Source organism: Macrosteles quadrilineatus, unplaced genomic scaffold (genome assembly GCF_028750875.1).
Source record: "Macrosteles quadrilineatus isolate MER2022 unplaced genomic scaffold, UCM_ALF_1.0 Scaffold_1__1_contigs__length_201487025, whole genome shotgun sequence".
Classification (NCBI taxonomy): Eukaryota; Metazoa; Arthropoda; class Insecta; order Hemiptera; family Cicadellidae; genus Macrosteles; species Macrosteles quadrilineatus.
The window spans coordinates 141,226,573-141,243,698 of NW_026542594.1; the positions used below are offsets into that span (position 1 = coordinate 141,226,573).

Here is a 17,126-nt window from a genome sequence, read left to right on the forward strand (position 1 = left end):
CCTATGTACTGTCCTCATTGCTATGAAGTCACTTGATCGGTTGAGTCCTAATTGCGAACAGTTCAGATCGCAAATGTTTTGTATTTAAGTAATTATTACTATATTTATTATTATTATCGAATTAGTGATAGCTTTTTTAAAATCTTATTTCAATCCGATTAAGAATTGATATATCAAATGTTAGAGTCTCACTCACACAAGCCTATCCAAAACACACACACTATCTCGGCTGTGTTGCCCGATACAGGACGAATCCTATTGGTAAAAAATTTGGCAACATATGGACATGAACAAATTTGCGTTACCCCTCTAAGAAACATTGACAAAGCAACATTCCCCCTCCCAAAATAATGTTCAGTTGAAATGTACCTCTCCTCGGCTGAATACGTGCATTACGCTGTATTTAGTTACTCTTTCTCTATTTATAAACTTTTACCGCTAAAACCACTTCTCGGACTCTCTATTGCTCTTCAATCGTTTGTCACGAACAATTAAACTGTCTCAACGTCAAACTCAGTAAAAAATGTTTTTACAATTAATTATTTAAAACGTACTTTATCGCCGCTGCCGCCTAGCAGTTCCACCCACCGGGTCTTTGCCGTGAGTGCCCAGAACCTGTGTCAACTTCAGTGTATTAGCCACATCAAGTGTTCCCCCCCAAAAAATGTGCACACTTCCCTCATTTCTACACAATCTACAAATTGGCTACCCTCTTCCCGAGACGTCGTCATCTGCCATCCACCTATGGCTTCCGTTCATGTACCGCCTCTACTCTCTAGTGTTTCTTGGTCCAGGACTGGTTTCATCACCCTTGGATTTTTGGTGACTTGGTGAGTCATATATTACCCCTTTTTACGCCCCAGCGAACCAGGGTAAATTCATCCAGACTGCAAACAAATATTTGGAATCTGTAAAAATGGTCGAGTCACTGCTGCTAAACAGGAGACACGGGCTGATATTTTTGTTTAGAATGTATTTTCATGTTATTTAGGCTAGTAAAACTGCAGTATTCGTATGAAATCATTGTTTTGTAACTTTTTTTTAAGATTATTTTATTATTGTTAGCCAAACATATTAATAAACAGCCACTTTAAGTATAATCAGAGCGGATTTGTGAGTCTGGAAGAATGCGGCTTTACGTACTATGTCTCATGAAGATATTATGTGTCTTCAAGAACATTGAAAAATTAGTCCTGACTGGTACAGTATGTATATTACCAGTCTTGATTTGTGATTCTGGCCAAATCATTCTGTCAATGGCCTGAATAGAATGGGTTGGAAACCCCGACCTCTCTAAATGTGTTCCCAATCGGGAATTTTCCCCACCCCACAGACGACCCCCCCCCCCTCGTAAACCCAATCATGTTCGCAGACTGGGCTGTTCGCAATCAGGGTTGTTCGCAATCAGGAGGACACGCCTTGAGCCAGGGCCAATGCAGCAGTTTTTGGAGGTTATCACACACCTTTTGCTGGCCCTAAGCATGATGGCCCTCGGCATATACTGTATGTATCTGTAAACATTTGTTCATCATAATTACTAATATCTTTGTTTTGGTGAGTAGGTGGGGTGGACGCATCATTTGCTTCAGAGCAGTCTACTGTCTTCGTGCAGTGATATCTGTTTTGATTTGTACGTTGCTTGCCGCTATGGAAAAACTTAAGCTTGCGTTTTTGTTAGAAAATGTGGTTCGACCATACAACTAGTGGAGAGAGGGATTTCATTCTACGGGTGATTCAGTTCTGTGAATAAGTGTAAAGACAAAAAGTCATTAGGGCCGATAGAAAAAGCAACAGAAATTCAAACTATTGCAATGTTTAAGGAAAAACTATTAAAAGAATTAGGAAAGCAGGTGTAAACTCAGTATGAAAAACTGAATACACCTGGGAAAACGCACAAGGGCTGATCAACATTAAATTAGATAGCTAGTTTTGATATAACTGTAAGATATAATACATGATTTTTACATGAACAAGGAAATTATGTGTAAAAAACTGTTACTGGTTTTGAGAGACAGAATAAATTTCAAATGGAGCGAATGGGTACTTCGCCCTCTCCTGAAAGATATGAGATTCAAGTAAAGGAAATGTGGTTCTAAAAGGAAATTATTAATTGAAGGACCTGGTATTGTCAGTCTGGGGTTCAAGTATTTGCAAGAAATAAGGTACCGGTAGCTAAGGGAGCAGAAAAGGTAAAAAGAAAAAGCTAATTTTCTTTCTGATTGTATGTTAACTGACATGATTGCATCAAACCGTGTGATTGACGTGGACATTGGGTCAAAATGAGGGTTTTTGCAAGGTTTATTTATAAGGCAAACAGTGTCAAAAGAGACTATCATGGTCAAACGACATATTTCACTTTTTAAAAGAAAAAGTTGAGAATAAAACTTTTAATTGTCGCAATATAATGTGTATTATACTTAAATATACCGGTAGGCCTACACTAAAAATCTTAGTATACTTTTGGAAAATTGATAAATATATTTTTTTCTTCATTAAAAAGGTTAAATAGTTTCACTATTAAAATTTTACAAACTCAGTTTTTGTTCTGAACAGACACAAACATTTATTTTAGGAGTACTATTAACAGACAATAACAATGAAGAATTAAAAATAATAAGCAGGTTAAATTGAGCTAACAGAAACTTTTATGCGTGTAACAAATTGTTAAGCTCAAAATTACTATCCCACAACACCAAATTACATATTTACAAAACAATGCTAAGACCGGTTATACTATATGGATCAGAAATGTGGGTAATGAGCAAAAAGACAGAAAATAATAACATATGAAAACAAAGTCCTTAGAAAGGTATTTGGCCCGATGCTCAATGATGTAGTATGGAGGAGAAAACATAACACCGAGATTAGGGAGCACTACAATGACCCAGACATTGTAGCGGAAGTCAAAAGTAGACGGTTGAGATTGTTTGGGTATACTATGAGAAGACAGGAAAACTCTGGAGTGAGGAACATACTTGATAGAAACCCCGAAGGCAGAAGACCACCAGGACGGCCTAAGCTAAGATGGAGGGATCAAGTTCAAAAAGATGTTAGAAGATTGGGAAGAAGTGAAAATGAAGCTCAAGATAGAGACACCTGGAGGCAGTGCGTGGGCGAGGCCAAGTACCTCTTAGAGGCGGTTGACGAGCTTGGGTTTATCGTAGTCCGAGCCAAGAATCCGGAAATAACCGGTATTTGCGCTGCAGCTTAAAAACCCGGGTTCACAAGCTCGAGACTTTATAAGTCGCAGACCAAACTGATAGGCTCCACACAATTAGTGCAGGGATAAAACCTGGTTTTAAAAGTTGGGTTCGTGAGTCCAATTACAGATAGTCCTGGCTTTCGATAATTAGTCCCGTTGGATTCACGAGTCAAGTCCGAGCTCAAAGGAGATGGTCTGAGCCCAAAAGAACAATGGTGTTTGGTCTCCAGCTCAGACCTAGTATCAGACAGGTTTAAGTTGACATCATGCTGGTTTTACCTCCTTTATTTTCATGATTTTTTAATGTTAAAATATGGTTCCTCATTAAAATCCGAACAATTTCATTACCCACAAAGCCATATCACAAAAATGAAAAAATTGTAAAAAGGCTCATAAAACGTAAAAAAATGCATCAAACAACTCGAAACGACCAATAAATTATGCACGTAACAAAGTAGTATCATTTCAAAGATATTTTTACTGATAAACCAACTTTTTACAACTTTTAATGATAAAATTATGTGTAAAATACAAATATGAATATCAGACACAGTTAAACCAACGTTATCTACAAAATTGTCAGAAATAGTTTTACCACCGTGGGAAACATCAAGCGTACCGGCAGTCGTTGATTACGGTTCGCGGTGATAACACAGTCGTGTGTTGTACTCACACTCACTAGTGTCTGTGGAGTGAATGTGACTATGGAATAACTTGACTATGTTGACTACTACGTACCACCGCTACCTCGCATACCACCAGCTTAAAACTATGCTCACAAGTATAAACCATTTTTTTCCTAACTCTGGACGCGCTGTGATCCCAATGAAACAGATATAAAAAATCGCAACAACACAAAATGTAAAAAACCATAGCTGTTTACATAAATAATATTACGAGTGAACTACAGAATATTATTTTCAACATTTTACAGCTAGACTATTAAAGTGTGTAAGAATAACTGGAAAGAATACTCTTAGATTACAACCACGATTTCTAAATAGTCAGTACTTCTAAATATGTTTCAATACTTATAGATCTTCCAATTGTACCATTAAAATAGGTTTAGGTAAAATTAGCCTATCAAAAAAAAAACCATCATAAATCATCGGACATTTATGAAAATAGGTATTCATCCGGTTATAAATACTCGGTTATTTTATATCATGCATATCTAAATTGAACTACAATGATGCACACAGAAAAATCTATTTCGCTAAAGACTTAAATTATCTGATTTCATACAAAGGTGGTTTGTTATGTTTATAAATCAATAAACTTTGATAGATTATTATAGGCAAGCTTTGAGACAATAAAATACGTGAATAATAATCGTTTTGGATGTTTTGGTTCATCCTTTTTTCACGATCACCCTACTGTAAGGAAGGTTTGGAAGTGTGTAAGTCAGGAGCAGTAGCTTCATTTATGTGTTTACAGGCTGTTGTTACCGACATCTCAACAAAAATTCCCTGCGAATTCCTGCCACTAGGCCTCGCTTTGATTTGGTCTCGACCAAAAATAAGCACGGCTTTCACATATATGCTCTGTCTCATGAACCCATTTTTTTGGTCGTCCCTTATATACTACGGGACCAACGTCTGGTCGTGAACTATGAAGTCCCGAGCTCGTGAACCGCCCCTTAAGGTACCAGTGGCCACTTCAGTAAGTAAGTTAGTAAGTAATATCACTGTGCCTCAAATCTGTAAACATTTATAAATATAATTTATTAATTTTACTATCACATTTAAACTAAATGGACAGCAAAAAGTTGCATTAAGCCATTGCAGTTTTGCATTAGTGAAAGTAAAAATAGTTAGTTATGACATACATAATATATTAAATTAATAATGTATAAATAAAAATGTTTTTAAAAGCGCTAATAAGTAGAAAATAATTTATATATATGCGGAGAGTATAAATACTTGTAAGATTTAAAACGAAAAACGTGGGGTGCATACAATAGATAATTTACAATTACCTTCACCTATTGAACTATTATATCAATTGCATGCACCCCACGTTTTTAGTTTTAAATCTTACAAGTATTTATACTCTCCACATATTTGTAAATTATTTTCTACTTATTAGTGCTTTTAAAAACGTTTTGTTTTAAAAACATTTTTATTTATACATTATTTTCTACTTTTTAGTTTTTAATGTGTTTGTTTGTTAAATCTTTTTCAAGCATCTATATCAGATTAAGACAGAGGCATGTGGGAAATCTAGGGTTTATTTGAGTTTATTTTCATATAATTATGTATTAGATTGAATGTATGGCCCACCTACTAACTATAAATATATCAATCTATTTAATTTATTGCTTACTTTATGGAATACTAAATTAAATAACAATTGAAATTATTAACAAACACCTTTACTTCTGAAATCAGATTGTTTATCTTTATTTTGAAATGTTTGTTTGTATAAAGAATCTCATGGGAGCATAACCTGTACTTCTTAGGGAGCCTACCAGTAGACCGACAAGATACTTGGTCGTCTGGCCACTAGACCGTCTTTTTTAATTAAATAGATAAATACTGAAAACCAGTACGTCGACAAGTTATTTCATCGTCATTCCAGTTGACCGGCCTGTAAAACTAAATTATTATATACGAGAAACCTACTTGTCGTCAATCGACCCGACCGACTTACCACTTGCTCGTCTTTTAGGTGGGGATAGGGGGCAGAGTGGGAGGAGCTAACCGGGGATTACCCAGGAGTTTGAGGCGCTCCTCGTGGTTGAACCACGTCGCTCGAGGCTAGAAGCCAGTCTTGCCAACTGAAAGTAGCCTAGCTCCGTCGAACACTACACACTCGGCGTGTTTATACAGTCTGGAGTTTAGTTGACGTTGGCGCGCAATTCTAATGGATAGTTTCGTCGTTTCTATAGCAACCGTGAAGTGACCTCGTTCTCGCGCATTCCTCTGCCTTTGTATTATTTAATCTGCTTTGAAAGATAAGACTCGCTTATGTGCATTGACTATTGAATCAAATAACAATATCATTAGGGGGTTTTGATCGTTTGTTTGGATAAAACTACGTACCGTATATTGTAGAATTACATTTGTAGTGTGGTAATATGGTGTATATATATATATATAATTAATACGCTACATGAAACTTTGTCGGTTGAACTCCTCCGCCATTTCTTAACCGATTTTATCCATTGACATCTCATTGGAAAGAGCGTGTCGCGTAGATTTGCCAACTGGCCTTACATTTTTTACAAAGTCCCTTGGGTTCTGCCCCAGTGGCTTTGAAAGTTCCCATGTTATCCTTATGAAGAACATAATTGTTTACATTTTGATCAGCTGTATAATTTAATTACTGTTATTTATTTTTCGATTCAATGAAACGCATTGAGTAAATTTATTTACTATTTGAGTTTGTGTAAACATAACCCCCAAAACGAAAACGGACCGTGTTAGTATGGTTGTATCTTGAATTTATATATTTATCGTTGCTTTGTGTCGCTATGACAGATCGTGTTAGCATGATTGTAACTTAAATTTGTGCATTTATCGTTGTTTTGTGTAGCTATAATTTGTTTATTTGTTGTTTTTTTCTTTTAAATGCCTCCGACGCGACAACAACGAAACATAGAAAGGAGGCGTACACGTCAGCACCTGACCCTGGACAATCTCAACTATTAGGTTACGAATGCGAGCTAACACTACCCCTAAAAGACTTTTCGTTCTCAATTTGACCCTCTATCAATGACATGTGTTGCCTGTACAGCGAGGCATTTTGAGAAGGAGAAAACCAGCCGGAATGCTTAAGGTTTATCAATAACGAAGATCAGGGATTTAGGTAATCAGGGTCTGAGTTACACAATGGTAATATTTGAGTTGACTCTTTTTAAACTCTTTTTAAACAATATAATATATATATCTTTTTAAACTTTGAGTTAAACTTTTTTAAATATGACTGTTATTGGTTTTGAAATAACCCCTGTAATACTTTGCAATTGCTTGAATTTGAGCAACATGTACACTAGTATATATATAGGACCTGTGTATAATTTTGGGTAACATGGAGGTCAATTTACCTTGTGTAGGCCTATATCAAAAAAGTTTAATATCTTAAATTAATCCAAACGATTCATAGTAGCCAACAGGCACAAAGTATTGTAATTATGCAAGATGTTGTAAATTTCAAACATGTGTAACAGTTAAGTTTACTGCAACAGTAGTTCGTTAGGATTGCCTATTTAAGTAAGTTGTTATTAGGTGTATAAGTCGTTCATCAAGCGTCATGAGAAACGAAATCTGTTATAGAAGTGAAAAAATACAGTTAATCAAATGGTGCTGTATATAAAATATCTGCAAATAAAATTAGAGTTTTGTCTGTACACTGTTCAGAATGACATATTTTCCTCCTCGATAAGGGTTTACCTCCTCGCAAGTTATGTCAAAAAAGGTGTAATTGTAATTTTACTAAGAAAATTAAATCCAAAAAAAGGACTGGTTAATAGAACCAGATTAATGGCGAAAGTTATGAATGATGAAGTCTTGAAATTATTACTTGAAGTTCAGCTGGAAAACGAGTGTTCCTCTAAAATTCGTCCTCGAAAAGTTGGTCTTTATCTGCTAGAGCTGCATCCCCTGCTTACAGCATGGGGAATTGTACGTAACAATGTCAAGATGCCGCGCTTTTGATGATCTAAAAATAATGGTTAAAGAACAACGAAACCAAGGTCATTTGGCTGAAGACGTTAGAGTGTTTACAAAAAGACATGGTATGTGAAGAGTTTCTTATTTAACATTTTAAAAGTAAGATAAACATTTTAACTGGTCTGTCAGTCAGTATTCTAAGCCTACTCTGTTAAAACCTTTATTAAAACAGTATTGAGCTTAAGATTTTTATTTACGGTTGGTTAAAAGTTAAGCGCTTAAAATTCTTCCTTTTTTTGTATTGAGAAGTTAAAAGGTAATTAAATTTTTTTAATGATTTTTAAATAGATACTGTATAGTTAATATTAACTGGAAACAACTAGTCTATACTAGAGTAACAAATTACAAAATACAATACAAAGGAAAAGGGCATTCCTATGAATGCTATTGAGCATTGATTATTTAATGTATTTGGGTTTTATGATGTATTACTAACCAAAGGAATACTTACTAACCAACCGCGATACCAGTGACTTAATAACGGTCAACAGATGTTGGGTATCACGAGCTTAAAGGATCGCTAGACAAAGTTGCCCGAATCGCATGGATGGTAAAATAACTTCTGGCGATGTCTAGAGAGATTGTTATTTAGAACACATGAAATCCTTTCTATAACATAAATAAATGTCGGCTAATCGTGTGATTCCAAGTACTTTCGCCTGATTTGAAACATATTTCCAAGCCCGTGCCAATATTACTTGTTTCTGTTCGAAAAGGCCATTGCTGTGAGAATATCAGGTAAAACTAACATAGAAACTTGAAAAATACAAATTAACAATAAATTGGCAACATAATAAATATGGAGCATTACTGATATCGCAAGTAAAACAAAATACCCCCGCCGCAGCAAACCTGCCGTCTGCCGTCTAAGCGAATTTCCATTTGGCTGAATTGATTTTCAATTGATCTATTTAAATAACATTAGGTTTAACGAGTACCTAGGTTTGCTGCTACTAGGAAACTAATAAAGTACGTGTTTTAAGTAAAATAATTATTGCTTCGTATAAAATGAATATATTTGCCAAGTTTGATCAAAAGATATCCATAAACAAGCAAACTACAACATTTTACAATATTCTCCATAAGAATAACATGGGAATTTTAAATTTACCATTTTTTTAAATTTTCTCCGTAACCAATTACTGTACAAAAACACTTTGATATACTGAATTGTTTGTTTTTTAAAGCTCTTTAAGAAGGTTTAGAGAAAAATTGGGAAATGTTGTGTATTGAGGGTCAAAAGTGAGAAAAACCAATTTTTACCCCATAAAACCCCCCATAAAACCCTGTTCCCATGATCCGATCATGCTGGATCGCGATCCCGCCTTATACCTTCAAACCAAATTTCATCAAAATCGGATAAAAATTACTCAAGTTATCGTGTTCACGGACACACACACACACACATATATATATATATATATATACATACATATATAAAAATTTGAACGAATGGTGTTTTTGGCCTCTGGGGACACCAAAATGAAAAAGTAAATCGGTCCCGGGCCTAAGTCTTACCATGAGACCTACGGTAATAACTACTTCCCTATAGGGAAATTCGCTAAAAGACTTAACTATATAAGTAATCGCAATGGAAAGAGAACGCGGAAGAAAATAATGTCTGTATATGCTGTATATGCTGTGTATGCTAAGATCTGTATAGTCCTTGCCTTATATAATTGACAAATGCTTATATTTGCTCCAAACAAAAAAAATACCAAACCCTTCAAATATTTAAGTTGACGGGAGCGGGACCTACCACTTCTAAAGAACGCCACCGTGTCTGTCATCCCTATTCTCTTACTTAAGAACACCCCTAAAAACCTTCACCGAATAGGTAAGGTACTATCGTAAAAATAACGAGGAACTTATATAAATCAGTTTTAATTTACAATTCTCTGGACGTACATCACTGTGAGAACCGAAGCCTCGGGGAAAGTCCACGGGTGCAGGACTTGCCACTAGGGCGGTCAATATCTTCAAAAGAACGCCACCGCGTCTGCTTTCCCTAACTTAACAACACCCTTATAAGCCCTAAATGAATAGAGACTATCATAAATATGACAAGCACCTTTTACAACTTCTTTCCATTTCCAATCAACCTGACCTGTCCTTCATCGGCGTGAGAACGAAAGTATTGGGGAAGTCCAGAGAAGCCTAGAACTGCGTAGATGAAAGAGAAGCCGCGTTGGATGACCTTGCCACCCCTTCGCATACCTTCATCAGCAATATCTCATAGTGACTTTTTACAACGCAATTTTTGTTGTCAATTTGTCTGATCTGAACAATTTAAATATTTCAAAATTAATTAAGCGAATAGCTGATTATAATTGATTATTTTTATTGGTATTTGTGTAGCCACAATATCCGGATTGAGCGTAGTAAACGAACATCAACCAGGACGTGTTTGATTGATGCGAGCGAGCTCATCTTGAAAATGAAAGAGCATTTGACATTAAACCACAATAGGACCACATGGTATATTGGATTAAAATTTGCACTGGTTATCAGTGTTCGTTGACTTTGGAAATAAGTCAAACGTCACAGTGTCTAATGCTATTCAGAAAACATTCCACATAATTAGTTCCACTATTCGATCAACTTGAAATGCTTACATTTCTTAATAACGCTGCCATTGATTTTTATCGTATTAGCTTATCTAGCCAAAAATGACAAAAGTAAGATATTATCATCATTGTGTCACGCACAGTTTAAATAGACACAGTTTAAATTTCGATCATAGTTAGTTGTAATAAACATTATGAATCGGCATATTTTGGGGTAGGAGTTAAGAATTTTATATTTGAATTTCAACGCAAAAAATCTTTTAAAATCAATATTTGATTTTCTCCGTAATTTTCTCTCTACAGCTTAAACCATACATTTTCGAAACTTTGAAAATACCAAAATCGTATTCCTCACCTACTAAAACATACATTTCGACATACGGATCAATATATTTGTACAATCCGTTCCTTAATAAAAACCTATATATTTTCATAATCGTCGCGCGAAATATAAGAATTTGTATTGACCTTATGGCTACATTATCGATCATAGTTGTAATAAACATTATGAATCGGCATATTTTGGGGTAGGAGTTAAGAATTTTATATTTGAATTTAAACACAAAAATTCTTTTAAAATCAATATTTCATTTTCTCCGTAATTTTCTCTCTACAGCTTAAACCATACATTTTCGAAAGTTTAAAAATACCATAATCGGATTCCTCACCTATTAAAACATACATTTTGACATACGGATCAATATATTTGTACAATCCGTTCCTTAATAAAAACCTATATATTGTCATAATCGTCGCGCGAAATATAAGAATTTGTATCGACCTTATGGCTACATTTTCGATCATAGTTGTAATAAACATTATGAATCGGCATACTTTGGGGTAGGAGTTAAGAATTTTATATTTGAATTTCAACACAAAAAAATCTTTTAAAATCAATATTTGATTTTCTCCGTAATTTTCTCTCTACAGCTTAAACCATACATTTTCGAAACTTTGAAAATACCAAAATCGTATTCCTCACCTACTAAAACATACATTTCGACATACGGATCAATATATTTGCACAATCCGTTCCTTAATAAAAATCTATATATTTTCATATTCGTCGCGCGAAATATAGGAATTTGTATCGACCTTATGGCTACATCATCGATCATAGTTGTAATAAACATTATGAATCGGTATATTTTGGGGTAGGAGTTAAGAATTTTATTTTAGAATTTCAACACAAAAAATCGTTTAAATTATATATTTGATTTTCACCGTAATTTTATCTCTACAGCCTAAACCATACATTTTTGAAAGTTTAAAAATACCATAATCGGATTCCTCACCTATTAAAACATACATTTTGACATACGGATCATGGTATGTCCGATTCGTGGTTTAATTCGATTCGTTACAAATTATTCAATTAAAATGCAATCAAAAACTACTTTCGGCCAGATATTTGGTTGGAATGTGGAATATCTTAGCTATTGTATAAAATTATAGCTTAACTAGTGTACATGTTGCTCGAAATCGAGCAATTGCAAAGAAGTACAGGAGTTACATATAAACAAATGACTTGTTAAAAAACTAATAACAGTCATAATTTCCGATGATTTTAAAAGAGTCAACTAAAAGATTATTAACTAATGGAAATACTCACAATTTACATAACAGTCCTATTCCAGTTTAAAGGGTTATTTTTTAACTATCAAACTGCCCATGGACGGGAAATGGTAAGCTTACAATTTAAGTCAAAATAAAAAGTCTGTCAGCTTTTATAATGTACTGTACCTAAGTTATTTAGCCAATTTGTAGACAATAAGGTGTAGGCTACAAACTCTACAGAACTCTCATGCTTCCATGGGGAGCAACTAATTATTAATATTTAATTCCTGACAACAGCTGGAGTTTCAAAACAATGTTTGTTTCCCGTGTTAATCTTATGGAGAAATACGAAACTTTAAAGGGTCCCAGGGCCTCACTCTCTAATTATTTACCTAAAAAGAAAGTTTCCTGCACAACTTCACGTTACGCTCTTTCCAATGACACCAAAAACATGTCAATCGGTTCAGTAGTTTCGGAGGAATAATTGTCACAAAAATCCTGCTTGCGTATTAAATAAGTATAGATATAGATAGATGTGACTGTGGATCCAATTTTGTACTAAACACACGCTGTTGTTTGATCTCGAGTAGCCGACCCAGTGTTAGCATCAAGAGGCCAAAAACTAGGAACGTAGCGCCAGCCACGTCCCTTTCACTTTCAGCAATTTTACAACCCTCGCCAACCCTACACATCCAAAGACAGAGAGAGAGAGGGAGAGAGACAGTAAAACAGCTGTCGAAGTCGATCGGGTCGACCTAGCCTCGGTCGTCAACTCGCTTTCTTTTTCTTCGCCTACAAGCGTTTGAATAGGGGCGCGGGAAAACTACTTGTGTGATGCGGCACGCGTAATACCGGAAAAGGCCTTCGGGTAGTTCTAGAGCGCCGCCAGAATTGGGTCGCTGGAGTCGCGTTTTAGTTGCCACTTTACTATTGAAGATTCTTAAGTGGCAAAAGAGTTTATGACGAAATATACCCCCACCGCAACAAACCTGCAGACTAAGCAAATTTCTATTTGCCTGATTGGATTTACACTAAAATGACTTTTTGAAAATATCACAGTTATTCCATATTTAAATAGAATAAGTTTAACAAGTACTTAGGTTTGCTGCAACAGGGAGGGTAAAAGTGTGTTTTTTTTTTTTGTAAAATAATAACATTTTATAAATAAATAAATGATTTTTTTCTAATTTAATGCAAATATTTTCATAAACAAGAAAACTACTACAGTTTACTTATTCCCTGGTGTGAGTGAGGGTATACATTCAACTCTAGAAAATACGCTGGTCAACGAACGACAAAGAGCCGCCGATGTCTAGAGTTTCCTTGGATGGGTGGCTGACCGACCGGTGGTCATAGGGTGACGACACAAAGGGGGTGGTAGGCGGGTATCCGTGTCGGCCAGTGAGTAAGTGTTACCGGTGTTACTTCAAAGATTAATTATTGCCCTCGGGGAATCCCGAGGTAGGCGCGGCGCCGCCAGCTCGACACTTGTTTCGGTCACTGGTCTTGGTTGATTGTTTCGTTTTCGTTTTACTATCTTTTGATACTTTTACATAAACGATATAGCCATGATATATTACTAATGAAAATTCAATAAGTACATTGCACACTATAAAAAAAAACTTACATATAGGATAGTTCATGTAAACAGTTGTTGCTTAAATCGTTTGGAACTCTGGCCACGTCTATATTCTTCATTAGAGTGAACTTAACTGCAGGCTATTCAATAGACTGTGAAAAAAAACTGTGAATGATTTTATGTACTTGGTTTTTTTTATAATTATAGCAAAAGCTACCAATCTTTGTCATCCGCGTCATAATTCTTGAGCTAACTACTTCTGCAGTGATATACCTTACACGTCACAAAACTGTATTAACCCTAGATCCAGTACCTCTGCTCCAACTAGTATTATAACATTGCCGTCCAGGAATCTTTGAACATATAGTTTGACAATAATTGCATGGATAGTACAGCCGTTTCAACAAGGATTTATTTACTATATGTTCTTAAAACTGAAATTAATTAGAAATACTATTAAAATAAATTAAATTAATTAATTTGATGTGAATTTAGCTTTAGTTAACAACACTCATACAAGTTCATAAACATAAACCAAATACAATTTTTTTTTAATAGAAACGATTTGCAGGGTCGTCCAGATGAACTTGGAAATAGTACCATAGATAAAAGGAGTAGACATACTCTGTCATACATACATGTCTATACTCCTTTTATCTATGATAGTTCATTAGAAAATCTGAATATACAGTAGTGCCGTGCATTTGAAGTACTTACTCAGAACACAGACTTACTTGAGGACAGTTAAACAATAAAACGCAAAGATCCACGGAAGTAAAGACTACATTATTTAGTAAAAAAAAAAACAAGGATGCGTCAGTTAGGGCCAGTTAGACAATTGAAGTACACAGAATTGAATCACCATAGTATTGTCCACGCAACAACGTGAGAGGATAAAACATGTACTTCTTCAATTATAATTACATGTTTCTGTGTAAAACCGAAGACGTCTACAGACTTTACTAAGAAAAACTTCTCCCCGGTAACACAGGCAATGGGAATTCCTTCTAGACAAGGTTTTCAATAGGCCTACAACAAAATCATAAAACAAAAGATGTTTCTCAGGCTAAGTAGCACACTGTGCACTTCAGCAAATAAATAGTTTACCGAGATAACTATTGCTTACCGAGACAGCAGTGTCATTTAAGGAGAAATAGTACAAACTAATGTCACCAAAAGTCTAAATTCATTCTTTATTTTATTTTTTTAAGAGAGGGAAAAATAGACAACAACGCTTTAAATAACCGGTATTATCAATTTGTATTTATCTCTCAATTGAATAAATGTAACGGTAGTTACCTCACCACTGTTAACAATATTTGACCCTCCTATTACATAAATATGTTAGTTAATTTAATATTCAAACTCGTGTACATGTTGCTCGAATTCGAGATATTTCAAAGTAATACAGAATTTATTTCAAAACGAAAAAAAGTAATAATCAATGAGTTTAAAAGAGTCAACTCAAAGATCACCAGTGTGTAACTGCTGGAAATACTCACGATGTATATACAGTAATCAACATTTCCTGTAAATATTTTATCATATTTCATAAATTGGTATTGCTTTTTAATGTTTCTACAAATGTTTCCTGACTTATAGCTGCATAAGGTTGTCCATGTTTATCTTATTTATTGATAAACCTATGTATTGCACCACCCTTGTCGCCAGCAGTAAGTTTACAAATTTCAGTAATTTTTTAATAAAGATAAACACTTTTTTGATCATATTAAGGACTTCCTGTTGTCTGTAACAATTTTATTTGTTCAATCGGCGTATTTTTATTTATTTAGCTAAATAAAACATTTATTTCATTGAAGTAAACTAATATAGGCCTATTTATATTCACTGTACTGTGTATAACAAAATATCGATTGAGAAACAAACAATTACACGTAATAAGAACCTCGCTAGTCCGCTGCATTGTGATAGCTGAAAATCGTCGGAATGAAAACCGCCGCTACAAGATACAGAAGTTGGTACGCCTGCAGTGCCCTCCACAGCTGCGCGCGCCGCTGGCACTGCCGCTCAACACATCCCCACCTAAAAGACGAGCAAGTGGTAAGTCGGTCGGGAGGATTGACGACAAGTTGGTTTCTCGTATATAATAATTTAGATTTACAGGCCGGTCAACTGGACTGACGATGAAATAACTTGTCGACGTACTGGTTTTCAGTATTTATCTATTTAATTAAAAAAGACGGTCTAGTGGCAAGACGACCAAGTATCTTGTCGGTCAACTGGTGGCCCCCCTACTTCTTAACCTCTACTCTTCGAACTGTCAAATTTAATTATTTACAACTGACTTAAATTAATTGATATATTTACATTCTTTCAAAATGTAAACATGGAAAATTTGGAAGCCCATGGGGCGTAGCCCAAGGGTAATATGAAAATTAAATGATATAATATTGCATTGTCACCCATTTGTGACCTATGTTTCAAATTTCAAGTCTCTAGCTCTTTAGGAACTTTGTTTAAAATTGATATCAAAATTTGTAGGAAAGCGAGCTAATAAAAAAAGCCCATGGGGCGTAGCCCAACGGAAATTATGAAAATTAAATTATATAATATTGCATTGTCATCCATTTGTGAGCTATGTTTCAAGTTTCAAGTCTCTAGCTCATCGGGAAGTATCAAAATTTGCAAGAAAGTGAGTTAATAAAAACAAGCCCATGGTGCGTAGCCCAAGGGAAATATAAAAATTAAATAATATAATATTGCATTGTCTTCCATTTGTGAGCTATGTTTCAAGTTTCAAGTCTCTAGCTCATCGGGAAGTTAGTATAAAATTGATTGCAAAATTTGTACCGGACAAGAAAGCGAGCTAAAAAAAAAACGTTTTAAAAACTGGAGTTGTAACCAGGAGAGCTAAGTGACGGCAGCTCTGATTGTCACACGAGTGTAACACCTTCAAACTGTGAATAGGCCAGAACTCAGGGAACTTTTCTTGCGGACAGTATCTGGAACTTACCATCCACTCCCAAAAGAGATGTTTCTTTTTATGCCATCTGGAATATGCCTGGAGAAGTGGAATGCAATGCTGACACTTTGAAATTAATTCAAGTTGCAATTCTGGCCTGCCTCCCATGACCAAATCTCCAACAGACAAGTGTGAAGAGCTATGGCTATGAGTTGTGACTTCAAGAATCTGAAAAATAAACAGATTTATGAAGTTTCTGGCAAGCAAAAGTCAAATAACACTATTATGACAAGGTTTTTTTAAACATGTAGCACATATTGTATAAGCTACGAGGGCGATTTTTAACTAAGGGCCGGTTTTGCGTATAAATCCATAGTTCGCTTGTAAGCCGCAACAAGGCTCATCACCATTTCCTGGCTGCAATTGTGAACAGAATGACATAAATTTCAACTCTGTAGCTGTCATGTACATTTTGCCGTGTGTTTTTAAATAATTTTAAACAATTGAACATCCCGTCGCGCTCAAGGTAAGATCAGTGTTAAGTTTTTGAAAATAACAAATATATCCGATGCCGACATTCATCGCCAGATGACTGGAGATTATAACCCTGATGTAAATAGCACAA

At 35.2% G+C, this 17,126-nt stretch overlaps 1 protein-coding gene across 1 annotated transcript in view; it reads right to left on the bottom strand.

Moving 5' to 3' along the window:
* LOC128985859 (tubulin epsilon and delta complex protein 1-like) overlaps positions 1-17,126 on the bottom strand; it is a 30,036-nt gene that overhangs the window by 822 nt on the left and 12,088 nt on the right. The window contains exon 5 of the mRNA XM_054405808.1: positions 16,553-16,729. Within this exon, the coding sequence (XP_054261783.1) occupies positions 16,553-16,729 (177 nt within the window). The remainder of the gene's footprint in view (positions 1-16,552; positions 16,730-17,126) is intronic.